The sequence below is a fragment of the Artibeus jamaicensis genome, unplaced genomic scaffold (genome assembly GCF_021234435.1).
Source record: "Artibeus jamaicensis isolate MK-2021 breed Jamaican fruit bat unplaced genomic scaffold, CSHL_Jam_final contig_332, whole genome shotgun sequence".
NCBI classification, from domain to species: domain Eukaryota; kingdom Metazoa; phylum Chordata; class Mammalia; order Chiroptera; family Phyllostomidae; genus Artibeus; species Artibeus jamaicensis.
In genome coordinates this window covers 2,076,199-2,089,659 of record NW_026521788.1, presented here as the reverse complement: position 1 = coordinate 2,089,659, position 13,461 = coordinate 2,076,199, and the positions used below count along the sequence as shown (strand labels likewise).

Genomic DNA, 13,461 nt, shown 5'->3' with positions numbered 1-13,461 from the left:
GCCTGGGCCAGTCACTGGCATTGAACCCTGCTTCCTTGTCTGTAAAATGAATTCTACCACTTAAACTTCACAGGTTATCACGAGGACTAAACATCCAGGAGAGCTGTGAACACATCGCTCAGCAACAAGCAGTGCTCCAATGTTTAGTTTTTGTCCAGGGGTTATTTTCCCTTCACTCATAAATCTTTGCTGAATACCAACTTGGCTTGGCTCCTGCCCCATAATCACCAATTCATCTGAGTTTTACTTTGGCTTTATGCTCAGGTTACTCAGCCTGCCACTGATACAGCAAAGTCTGACATCAGCTGTGGGGGACAGAGAACACAAACACATACTGACATTAGAAAATCCTTAACCCTGAGGGCAACGCAGTGAACCAAGCCAGTGTGCCAAATCTGGGGCTTATCTGGGACAGCTCGTACTGAACTTGGGACTTGGTAAAAGAAAAAGCTTCTACTACTGAGAAACTTGATATAAGATGATTTCTGCCTGCTTCAACTTTATAGAATAAAAAAAAGAATACAGTTACAGTAATTCCTAATACATGTGAACTACCAGAATGCCTGCATAGCAGGTCTGAAATAAATGCTCTTAGAAAAATTCAGGATGTATGTTCTCTAGATATATGCCATACATCACTGAATATTTACCTCAAAGTTTTTTTTTTCCCCCACAGAAAAGCTATCCTCACAACAGATGGAGGGGGAAAAAATGCAGAGAAGGAAATTTTAGGGTTCATCACAGAACATTAGTAGGGGAGAAAAAGACAGGAAAGAATCATCGGAGCAACAGTTGGGAAGGACAGGAGACCAAAAGATGGTGGGCAAATGGAAGGCAGGCTCCAGGGACTCCGATGAGCAGTCTCTCAAGACTGACCTGTCCTGCAGGACCTAGCCTGGTAAACTCTCAGGAGGATGTCACGAAGGAGAAGAACAGCTCTGGTGCCTCAGCCAAAGAGGGCAAGAGGACAACGGGGGTTTTCAAGCCTGATCAAAGCTGAAAGTGGAGGGGTCCCAAAGCTGGATGGATCACAGAGGCAGTACTCAAATTAGCTGCCTAAGCCAGAGAATATTCATGTTTATAAACTGGAGGAGAGTACAGAGACCAGATGCTTCATTCTCTACTTTTTCCTGGCAGCCTTCCTCCTGATCCCCATGCCTGGCACTTATTTCCCCTCAAGCAAAGAGATGCATTCTAGGGAGGCCCTAATGCCACAGGGATATGCAGCAGGGCTATTTCTACCCTGAGATTCAGGAAGACACTGTGCGTACATCCCTTGAATGAAGAGTGAAAACATGCTGTGTACTTCCAGGTAGAGGACCAGACGGACTACCCCTTTCCCTGCACCGACTCTCTGCAAAATGATGTAAATTTTAGCCACCTGGTGGCATGATGCGTCTGTCTACAGCCTTTCCTTGCTTAGGGGTGAGAAGAGGTGGGAAGTGGAAGGAGACCACGACCTGAGAAACACCAGGAGACTTCAGGCAAACTGTGCTTGGCTTGCCACTGTCACTGGCAGAAGTGATAAAGGGAGGGAGAGGAGACCGTAGGAATGTGTATTATTTGACCCAGAGAAACCAACAATCAGGCAATCTAGCTTTGGGTAAACTCATCTAGATTTTTCCATGATATTTTCCCATTTTCGGGTTCATTTTTCTAGGCCTATCATTTTTCTTTCCATTCTGAATTTTAAAAAGGGAGCTCCTCAAAGGACCAGAAGGCACAGTCTAAACTCAGGATAACACTGCTTAAAACAGATTGGCTTGTCTGTTTAAAAGTGTTTGTGTATTTCTGTTTGGTAGAGTAAGGGCTATATTTATACTATTAGTAATAATGGTCTTGTCTTAAAAGGGGATGTATCTAAAATAAACAGTCTCACAAGACCCAAACAAATCATTTGTGAGTGATAATATTATAGTCACTGTTCCATGTTAAAGGACCACTTTTGGCCCATGATCAGGTGAAAATCAATCTGGACACCTGAAATCCCACCTGTGGAGTACTGTCAGCCATACCTAGTCCGGGATCACTCTGCACATAGGGCCTGATAGTTTTAGGACTTTCTATAATTCTGTACCCACACACCTTCTGGAAATGATAAAAAATGCCTTAAAGTATTTAAAAACCAAATTTAAAGAAACATTAAAGAGTATAATTTAGCATCTAATTAATTGAGTTAGCATTCTATCAATACACTTTCTGTTTTCTTCTGTTCTGAAATCTGTGGCTTTCTGCCGGCGACGACCGGTTTAACAGGACAGTGAGAAGCTCGTTCATGGTGGCATGACGTGCCCTTGCTCAGTGCCAGCAATGCAGTGCATGTTCAATAAATGTTTTTGTTCAGCTGAACTGCACTGTATTCAATTTAAGATCTAGCGAAGTCAAAATGAATTCCTTTAAAAATAGCCCTCTATTCCAAGGCACACACCAGTCTACAAAGCTCAGTGTGTTCCAAAGTTAACTGAAGTCTATGCATGTGGATAAAAGCTGCAGATGTTAACTTTCTGTTTAGATTGCATGGCATCCAATCCAGAAGTCTTAGAAAGACAGTAAAAGTCGAAGATGCTAATACAGACTACTCAGCCATCTAGCAGCTAGCTACAATTATGGGAGGTGTTGGCATAAAGGACATTTCCATCAGACAAAGTCACCGTAAGTTACTAGCCATGTAACTGCAAAAATGAAACTTTTAGCTTAGGTTTAGAACAATAACTTAAAGACTTATAAATCTACATAGGAAACACAAAATCCCATTTCTGATGAGAAAACTTAATATAATTCTTGTCTAATCCTAGAACTTGCAGCATCTTGTAGACACAGAATGTTAAAGAAAGGCTATATAATTTAGCATCTTGGGTTTCCTGTCCTGTAATCTTAGAAAAGTATGAAAAATGGATTTTCATAGGATTTATAAAGGAAAAATTATATAAAGGCCTTTATCCTTTCAGATCATTAAATCAGGGAAAATAAAGGGTGAATACTAAAAAAGGAAATTTAGTTTATAAACTATTATGTTTGTGACTTAAAAACAGGTACATGAGGCTAAAGCCAATACTGTTATTTTTGTAACTATGGGGCTTTTTCTCTCAGACTTTTTTTTTTTCAGATTCCCATCTAGGAAAAAAGGAGGGGGTCAGAATATTAAAACTAATTGGTGCTTGCAGCTGGTTGCAAAAAAATAATAGCTACAATACTAACAATAATGTCCATTTTTGTAGAATACATGTATCGTTAAAAGTCAGCAAAGGGGATTTTTGTCCCACTCCACTCCTAAATATAACGCTAGTTAGAAAAAGTGAGGAATATTCCACAATATTTCACGCTACATTTTTTTAAAGCACAGCCAGTTTAGAAACAGAGAGCTGCATTCACCCGCATCTAGTGATGCTGCTCACGTTTGCGTCAGCCCTTCCTGTACTTCGTCCTCTGACAGGAGGTCGTGGAAGGCGCTGGGGGAGCCTCTGCTGCTTTGCTTTCCCTCTTTCAGCACAGTTTTCCATGAAAATGAGAATAAGGCCCAGGGAAATCTGACTTTCTGAAGTACCACAAAATTAGAAACTTCACAGTCATAATTACTATGCTTTAAAGTCCTTCAAAATGGAATAATGAATATACCTTTATATAGGCCTAAAGTAATCTTTTAGGAGTAGACTGAAGTTGAGATTTAAATAAATATGTTACAAATGTTGAGGGATATTCAGCACTAAGAACTTATCAAAGTCACAGAGCCAAATAGCTGTTGGTACATTTTACATTTAAAAAAGAATATTTTATTTATTTAATTTCAGAGAGAGGGGAAGGGAAAAAGAAAGAGAGGGAGAGAAACATCAATGTGTGGTTGCCTCTCACACGCCCCCTGCTGGGGACCTGGCCTGCAACCCAGCCATGTGCCCTGACCGGGAGTCAAACTGACGACCTTTTGGTTCATAGGCAGGTGCTCAATTCATTGAGCCACACAAGTCGGGGCAACATTTTACATTTTATAATTGTTTTTACAATCTGATTTTAATGATCTCTGTTTTTTCTTTTATTTTTTAGGTAGAATTAAGTCTATCTGCTTACAAATAACACAGATAATGTTACACTTTCATAACTACAGTGGCAATAATAACCTTATCTTTTCATCTTTAAAAATATAAACTCAATTATTTTAAGCACTTTAAAACCTGAGTTCCTACAAATAATTTTATATATTCCACTGGTAATAACACTGATCCACAACTGATCAGATTTGTTTTTGGATTTAAATATTGATCATCAGCCCAGCATCACCTCAATGCCTCAGTCGGTTATGATTCTGCCCAATCCCAGCAGGCACGATTATTCCATTACTGAAAAGGAACTTAAACAGGAAACAGGAAAGCTTTTTTAAAAGTCATCATAAAGATCCTTGCATGCATAAGTCATTTTTCAAACACCTAAGAAAAAACCAGAACCTGTTTCCCTTGGAAAGGGTTCAGTTTGCTTTCCAGTGACATAGTGGGCTGGCGCATGGCTGGGGCACACACGGCTGTGTGGGACGGATTTCTGATGGGGTGACTTCTTTCTGTCATGTGTAACAATGCTAACTGGCACAGGAATGTACACTGCCAAGTGTTACTAGTTTTTGAAAATGTGGTTGAACAGGAAAGCACTAAATAGAACTCATTCTTTCAAAGTAACATTTTAATGAAATTCACTCTTGTACCATCAAGAAATAAAGAATTCTGGGAGAAAACTTTTAATTTTGGAAAGAGCCAGCTCGGTGAAACTGATATGACAGCCTTCTTTTGGGAAATTGTGTGTAAGTGACCAGAAACCTAGGAAATATTAGGAACTAAATAAATGCATCGGGAGACTTGCTGTTGGTTTTGTTGTTGTGGTGTTACTATTTCCACTCACCAGCTCGAAGGGGTCGTGGGACTCCCCCAACAAAGATAGTTTTTCTGGGGTCCAAAGGCTGAGAACCATCCATTACAAAGTCACTGTCACTTAGGTTCCATGGTCGAATTTGCACCTGAAAAAAAGTTGTTTACTTGGTCCTTACTTCATTTCCATCAACCCCAAATGAGAATAAGGTGACTAGAGACAAACCCACTGATTTGTGCATTTTACAACATACACAACATGAACAAAAACCCAGTTATTACTTAATGTAGTCTGCATTTAGTGCCTTTCAATAGAACTCTTGGAAAATCTACTTACAGGTGCTATGTTCAACACTTGAGACCTATACCATGAAACCTTCAGAAACCACCTGTGGCTTAAAAAAAGCAATCTTTTAGAGAGATTCCAGGTTTTGAATCAGACCCCTTTTTGCACACGACAGACTATTTATAACCTGCCACAGCACTGCACCTAACTTTTGAAGAGCTCATCTAAAGGAAGGGAACAGGAACATTTAAAATATTTTCTAAAAATCATCTATGTGTCTGGCTTTTAAATTCTTGTCACCCCCTAAAATTAAAACACTTATCTTTCAGTAATATGATTTAACATAGATTAATACCCATCAAGTTAGCATTATCAGCAATATCAAAGCGTAAAGTACACTGAATTATCTACTTTTGATTTACCTGATTTTTCTAAACATGTCTGGTTAAATAAAGCTTAGAAATTAAAGTATATTTGTTATATCCCAGTCAAATGGGAATCTGACTTCCTGCCAGTTAATTTATAGTTTTATTATACAAAAAAAATAAGGTATTTCATCAGAATCTGAACTTTAAAATACATTCCTTTCAATCCATAACTGAATTATCAAACAAAAGCTTCAAACAAAACAAAACCACAAAAAGCCCTCCCATACTGAAAGGTGAGTTTCAGCACCACCTGGGAACAAACCAGCCACATGTGTTCCAGGAAGTGGGCAGGGGCAGGGCTACCGGTGCCCGTCCTGCGGAACATGCCTCTCCATCCCCCTCACGGTTTAGGGTAGAAAACAAAGCGGCTGCATTTTCATTTCCTAGTATCAACAAGATTCTTCATTTCCCCTATTGCTCAACTGTCAACAGTTAATGCAAGAAAACAAGTAAGAAAATTTCTTACGTGGTTTGGCTTATATCTAGGAGTACTCCCATCTGAAAGGTAGTAAATCTGCCAGTTTCATGTTCAAAACACTTTGAATCAACTCTAAGACTGGCATTGCTCAGAAACTGTCTACACATTCCTTATGATTGCTACAAAATTCACTCCCACCTAACTTTTTGCCTTTTATGACACTGTTGCCTTCACTAGTTAGCCAGAAGCCATAAAAATCTCCATTTACCCTTAGGTCCTGAGAACTGGGACCTGTTTGCAATTCTGTAAACATTAAGGCATTGGCTCCACCTATGTTTCATGGGGAAAAAAGATCCAGTTATTTCTTTGCAGAATTTGGTCTCTTTAACTAAAATAGCATTCCCTTGACATTTACCACAAAGGCAGATTCACTAATATTATAAAACATCACTTTTAAGTGACTTCATTCAGGGGGATCAATTCATGAAGTAAATGTCTAATCACTATGTTGTACACCTGAAATTAATATTATAATACAGTATGTCAACTGTAATTGGAAAATAAATTAAAAAAATAAAAACAAAGCCAAAAATACCTTCACGAATATGTTACTAATTTTTAATAAAAAACACAACTTCTAGCTCTGGTTAGGTAGCTTAATTGTTTAGAGTGCCGTCCTGACACGCTAAGGTTTCTGGTTCAATCTCCGGTCAGAGCACGTACAGGAAGCAACAAATTAATGAAACAAGTACAACAAATCTCAAAAGAAAGAAAACAAACTAAAATAAAAAAAAATTTCTGGACACTGTAATAACAATTCTAATGCCACCAATGGAAAAAAGAAGGATGTATCTTTTTCTATACAGAGCCGTCTCTTATTTTAGTCTTATTCTCATAGTTAAGGCAGCTTCAAGACCTAGTAATTCCGATCACTTTATGGCAGTTGAGTTTGATCCTGGATCAGTAGGCTTCACAAATGAAAACAATTCCTGTGTAGTATCCATACTGTTCTGGTTTCATTTAATCAGAATTACAGAAAATGCAGTCTTCTATAATAGCCGTGGGTTACTTCTGCTCAAAGAACTCTGCAGATCTCAGACCTTCCTGCTGAGAGCCTCCATTACTGCCTCCCCCCGCGTCCCACCCTCACCTCATTACATCACACACAACCCATTCCATTACCCTTTCCTTGGCATTACGGACTAGGTAAAAATATATGAAGAGGTCTCAGGAGACAGTAGTGATTAGCCCCATTCATAAAACACACATTCCCAGCTGCTACCAGAAAACAGCTCCTCAGGGCTTGCACCATTGCAGAATCAGAGAAACGTCCACATATGCCAACTTCGGCACACTCTACATGCTAAGCAAAAAGTCATGTAGTCCTGTTTGCACTGAGATGTTCCGTTCACATTTTCATTTTGGCATCTCTCTGAAATGCAAGTTCTCACACCAGACATGTTCTCCATCTTCCAAGGTTTATTCTCAGGCCCAAATAGTCATGTTCTATCTTTCTGACTTACTCTTTGAATATATTTTCTGGTCCTTTAATATATTTTACACACACACACACACATATTTTACCACTTTTTAAATACCATACTTTATAAGCTGACTCAAGTATTTTGCAGAATATAAATAAAAGAATTATCTTTAGTTCTTTAATAATTAGTTTTGAGATTGAATGAAATTAGAACTCTGTCCTAATTCAACATTAATTTTTGATTGATCTGAGAGAGAGAGAGAGATCATTTTGTTGTTCCACTTACACATTCATTGGTTGATTCTTGTATGTGCCCTGACTGGGGCTAGAACTCACCACCTTGGCATATTGGGATGACCCTCTAACCAACTGAGCTGTCCTAATTCAATATAAATTTATACCAGCAATACAAATTTCACATATACAGGGATCACTGTATGTGTGTGTGTGAAACAATTCTTCCAATATGTTGCCAAATAGGCTATCACAGGCTAGATACTCTGGGCAGGAAAATCCTCAACATTCAGAGGACAAATGTAGAGGTGTCACTAGAAATGGTGAAGATTCAACACCGATTGTCCTTTCTGGAGAAACCTGACCCCACTTGCTCATAAAGCTGACTCTCAGAGGCACCACCCATCAGCTCTTCAGCCGCGCCAGGACCTGACAGCAGGGGTTACACAAAGCCACGCATCTGCTGGGCCAGACAGGCAGCACAAACGTGCAAAGCCACCGGGACAACAGCAGGCAGACAGTGACACACTGGATAAAAAACTTCTTCTACAGGAAGCGGACACTTTTCAGCTCCAGCAAGTAGCTATAATTTGCAGATATGCTGTCGGACTTTTCCATTTTCAAGAGTAGCTAGATTTTTATGTAAAACTTCAAAATTTTAAAATATTGGCAGTTAACTCAAATGTTCAAATCACCGTACAGGCTAAACAAAACCGTCTGCAGGCAGGCCCAGCCACCCTGTGAGCCCCGTCTGAGATCGCTGAGAGGGTTCAGTGACCACACGGCTCACAGTGGAATGATGGCCCACAGCCCTTCTGCGAGGAAAATACGAAATGGCTTTTCTTTATTGCTTTATGAAGCATGGATTCCTACCAAAGCTCTGTTGTAGACCATGAATCCTACTTCTGGCTGAATTATCTGTCTTCTAAATTCTTGTCTCCTAAATTAACAGCCTACTTTATATAACTGTTTATCTCCAAAAGCAATATCTTTTTAAGGATAAAGTAAAAAACCAAACATAAAGCTTGGCTATGTAAATTTATACCATACAGTGACTTTAACAGACTTCAAGAGATCTAAAAGAATATAGCTTTGACAATATCAACAGTTATCATCAACAATACCAAAAGCACTAATCTTCCCTTTCAAGGTTTCCCGAAGTGTGTTCTGCAAAGTGCAGGCCCCAGGGCCGCTCTGCCAGACCAGCAGTGTTTGGGAAAAGTTGTAAACTGTCCATCCCTTCCCGGAGTTTCACAGCCTCTATTGGTGTGTATCAACTGAAGGCACTAAGAAGTTCTATAAGAAAGAAATCTGTTCAGATGTCTCTTAACCCACCATTTCAAAAATTACCTCTATGGAACCTATCTTTTGCATAATATCTGTTAATATCCATACTTTGATGCATCAAAATATGGAGTAAGTTTGAACTAACTGAACAAAGTGTTATCGAAACTTCACTCCAATCCAGGACTTTTCCTCCCTTCCTGCTATTGCTCTGAAAGGGTTGCTTCTGTAGAAATTAACATTAAATGGTTAAGAGTATAGTAAATTTAAATACTAGAGAGCTGTTCAAAGAACTGAAACTTTTCTGACTCAACTGCACAAGAGTTGTTACTAAATCAGTTTGACTATTTTGTCATCAATAAAGAATAAATTACCTAATTATAGGTCTATATAGAAACTGAAGTTTTGTCCTAGTTAAAACTAAAAGTTATTATTACTAGGTATAATATTAGGTTAGGTGCTAGAGAAAAAAATTAAGAAATGCTATATGAGTCACTTATTTTGACAGGAAGCTATAATATCACTTCCTAAAAAAAGTTCATTGAAGATTTCAAAAGTCTCTACGTTAAAATTAAATACAAGTGTATGTTATTGTATCTTTAACAATAGGATATGAGAAAAAATACTTTCAGTAAAATAGTTTTTAACACGAAGCTTAGGGCTTCAACTTTCCAAACTTTGCTAAGCCTCTATAAAGCTCTAGAATTCTCTGTTTGGACCACTGTTTAAAATTTAGATATTCATCGCCCAACAAATGATGTTCTCTTGAGCTCATTTTGTCTGGTTGGTCCCATGAACAACGCCTGCACAATGCCTTCCTTTTCAGCTCTTCGTCTCAAGGCTGCTCCAAAAAGCAACCACACTGCTCCTCAACAGTGCAATCTGGTGGCCAGCTCAGGAAACTAACTAACCAAAAACAACCTCATTGTTATTTGTTCTGTTTCCCATTTCCCATAAAGCACATGGCAAAGACCACCCCCCACCCCACCCCATGCTGCAGCCCCTGCCCTACTCAGCCCCCAATTTCCTTTTTCCCTCTTTTCAATACTCTTAAAATTCCTACTTAAGCCCTTCAGGAAAAAGTTCATTTTTCTTTCCCTAATCCTACAATCCTTTCAATCTACATGAATCAGAAAACAATACTGCAGAACTATCAGCATCCCGACTCTTCTGACAACCAGGATGAGTCAGCTAAACCTGGGGCCGCTGACATGCAGCTGCAACAGCTCAGCTGTGGTGGTAATGAACTCAGACCCACTCCAGTTGTCAGCAATTCTATTTTAAGCACCACAGACCTCACCGAATGACTGGAGTGCCCCACAGTATCACAAATAAACTAGTTTGTGAGGTATCTTTCTCTCTTCCATGGTATAAGGGGCTGTTTTATTATTATTAACCACCAAAACTAACAGCTATAACAGCAGTAACTTGTGGTTTAGACTCTTCAAAGTACATTCATGTTTGGTATCTCACTTCAACCTAGTTTTTACCACACAGCTCCCTAACAAAAAGGTCAGCCAATTTCCAGGAGTTTAGTTGCTACCTGTTACTCTCCAGTGCTGCCTTCCAACCGATGGAAAGGAGGAGATGCCTTCCCTGTGTCTTCTGGGGGATGTGGCCAGAGAGGAACGGAAGAGCTGATCAGTCATTGGCTTTGACAAGACTTACATATCCTGGGCAGTTCTGGGGCCTCCGGTCAGAACTCCATTGGGCCATAAAGCAAAAAAAAACCTCTAAGTCTCCCACTGAAACTTCTTCCCATTCCTTAGATAAAAGTATAGTCATGTGTTGCTTAATGAAAGAGATATGTTCTGAGAAATGTGCGGTTTCTCCATTTAATTAATGGAGAAAATAGATATAAAACACACAAAGCAAGTGCTCAATAAATGACACCTATTATCATTATGTGCAAACCATTTTGTTGGTGCTCCTTTCAGGACACCAGTGTGTGATGGAACAAGTGTTCTTCAGAACCTGCTTTGGAAACCACTGAAGACGATCCCTTCGCAGACCGACCAGCTGTTTTGTCAACCTGACACCATTCAGGATGCTGGAACCGCAGCATCTTTTAGACCTCCCCAGGAAGGAATAACAGTGTCCAAAGACTCAAGCACTAAGAAACTCTGGACCCACTTCAAAATCAGAGAATCAGGGGGAAAACAGGATTCATTATGAACCAGAGCTACTTCTCTCATTTTAGAGGAGGAACCCTTCTTTCAAGAAATTCCTGTGATAGAAGGTATCCAAACCACAAATTTAGACCGAGGATTCAAGGAACAAACAAATAAATGAGGAAAATCAGAACTGCTGAAGATTTCCAAGGTGTGTTATAACAAAAGCAGATTTGATTGAGCCAAGATAAAATTATAGTTGTTGCCTTAGAAGGCAGTAGATGGAGAATGAAAGAGTTTTAGGAAATACATCACAGACGCAAAGACTGAGGCCGTCAAGCGAGGTGCCCTGTAACTTGGCCCCTATCTACTTTTCCCAATTTAATTTTTCTCTACTCCCTTTCATACACTTGTGCTCCTAAATCTAACCAACCTAAATGTTCTCCATCCATACCACTCAATTTCTCATTTCTGTGGTCACACTGTTGTCCTTCTTGAAAATGTCTATTTACCAAACCTCCATCCCTTCCTGGCCAATCTCCAAACTTTCTTAATCCTCCAAGGCCTAGTTCAAATGACAGGTCTTTCAAGAAGCTTTCTTTTATCACTCCAAACTCTCCAAAGTACTTAGTGTGTACTTAAAACTTGTTTTATCTATCCATTATACTAGTAATTTTTTGACACAGGATTTTATGTCTGATTCATAGTAAGTTCTGATTCACAGCAACCAGTACAAATGCCTTGCCCACAGTACACACCCATTGGTGGTTTGAAGGAAGGAAGAGGCAAATCGCTTGAACAGATGGCTGGATGTGGGCTGAAGATAGCTGTAACAGCAGGTATGGTTCGCTGTAGATGGTACAGTGATCAGGGAAGGCTTCAGGAAAGAAATGGCATTTGAGGGGCATCTTAAAATAAGGAAAGGAATTAGAAATTAGGATGGGAACAGAAATATTTCAGTTAATTGAGTGCGGGGTTCAGAAGTAAAGCAGGAAAAGAGAAAATGGGAAGAAATTTAAAGTCAGACTGGGAAGGTATGGAATCCCTGGAAAAGGATCTGGGCTGCTTTTGTAACTAAAGAGGAGTGATGAAAAGTGCTAGATTCCACTAACATAAAAATGGGGGCACGGGAGCCCTGGCTGGCGTAGCTCAGTGGATTGAGCGCGGGCCTGCGAACCAGAGTATCGCGGTTCGATTCCCAGTCAGGGCACATGCCTGGGTTGCAGGCCAGTTCCCGGCAGGGGATGCATGAGAGGCAACCACACATTGATGTTTCTCTCCCACTCTTTCTCCTTCCCTTCCCCTCTCTCCAAAAATAAATAAAGAAAATATTTTTTTTTAAAAATGGGGGCATGGGAGACCAGAAAGACAGACAGAATGGACAGATTAAACTGGTCTCAATTTTCAGCTTCCTTGCAACCAACATTTTAAAAAAAAATTTGTTTTCAAGTTTTCAGAGGATGACAATGTTACCAAAGCAATGACCTTTAGGTAAAGAACTGACTACATAAGCACACTTCAGTTTGGTAGGGCAGTTTCTAAATGCTAGGGGAGGCAAAAGTAGGTTTACAGTTGTGAGTACAAAACACAGAGTTCATTCTTGTATTATTATTTATTTACTGTATTATTTGTCTTTTACTTTTATTATTATTTCATATTTTTACTTATGATTTATCTTTTAGGTAATGATGGCTATTAATTTAACCTACTTTTGCCCACCTCTATATATGGCAAAATCAACCCATCATGTTTCAGCATATTTATAAATTGTGATTGTACTATAAAGTAGGAGGAAGCAGGAAACTTCTCCAATACTCTTTGCAAGGTGTTTACTACCCCACGTCTCTGGCCAAAGTGTTCTAAGAAGGTAAGAACCGTAAGTCTCCTTCCTTGCCCTGGCTTGGGGGGGTCTCAGTTGGTTAGGGCATCATCCCACACACCAAAAGGTTATGGGTTCGATCCCGTGTCAGGGCCCATACCTAGATTGCAGGTTTAATCCCCGGTAGGGAGGCAACCGATAGCTAGTTCTCTCACCTCCATGTTTCTGTCTCTCCACCACCCCCCCTTCTTTCTCTTCCTTCCTCTCTCTCTAGTATCAATAAACATATCCTTTGGTGAGTATTTAAAAAAAAAACCTCCTTCCTTAACTCCTTTTCATGGTTACTCTTTTTCAGCCCCTACCTCTGTTAGACCCTTCTAGGTTTCCTGCTCTATCAGTTTGCTGTGTTGAACCTTCAGGATCAGTCTATTTACATCTCTTTAACAAGAGAGCCCAGAGTCTCAATGTCTGCCCGCTTCACTGGAAGCCTGGACAAGGACGTAGCTGTCCTCTAAGATGCCTGGGACAGCTGAGCTATGGAACTCCTCTTG

General features: G+C 39.7%; 1 protein-coding gene across 11 annotated transcripts in view; it reads right to left on the bottom strand.

The window, feature by feature from the left end:
* CPEB3 (cytoplasmic polyadenylation element binding protein 3) overlaps positions 1-13,461 on the bottom strand; it is a 178,387-nt gene that overhangs the window by 32,831 nt on the left and 132,095 nt on the right. For all 11 annotated transcript variants that reach the window (XM_037156593.2, XM_037156590.2, XM_037156591.2 and 8 more), the window contains one exon: positions 4,882-4,996. In XM_037156593.2, the coding sequence (XP_037012488.1) occupies positions 4,882-4,996 (115 nt within the window). The remainder of the gene's footprint in view (positions 1-4,881; positions 4,997-13,461) is intronic.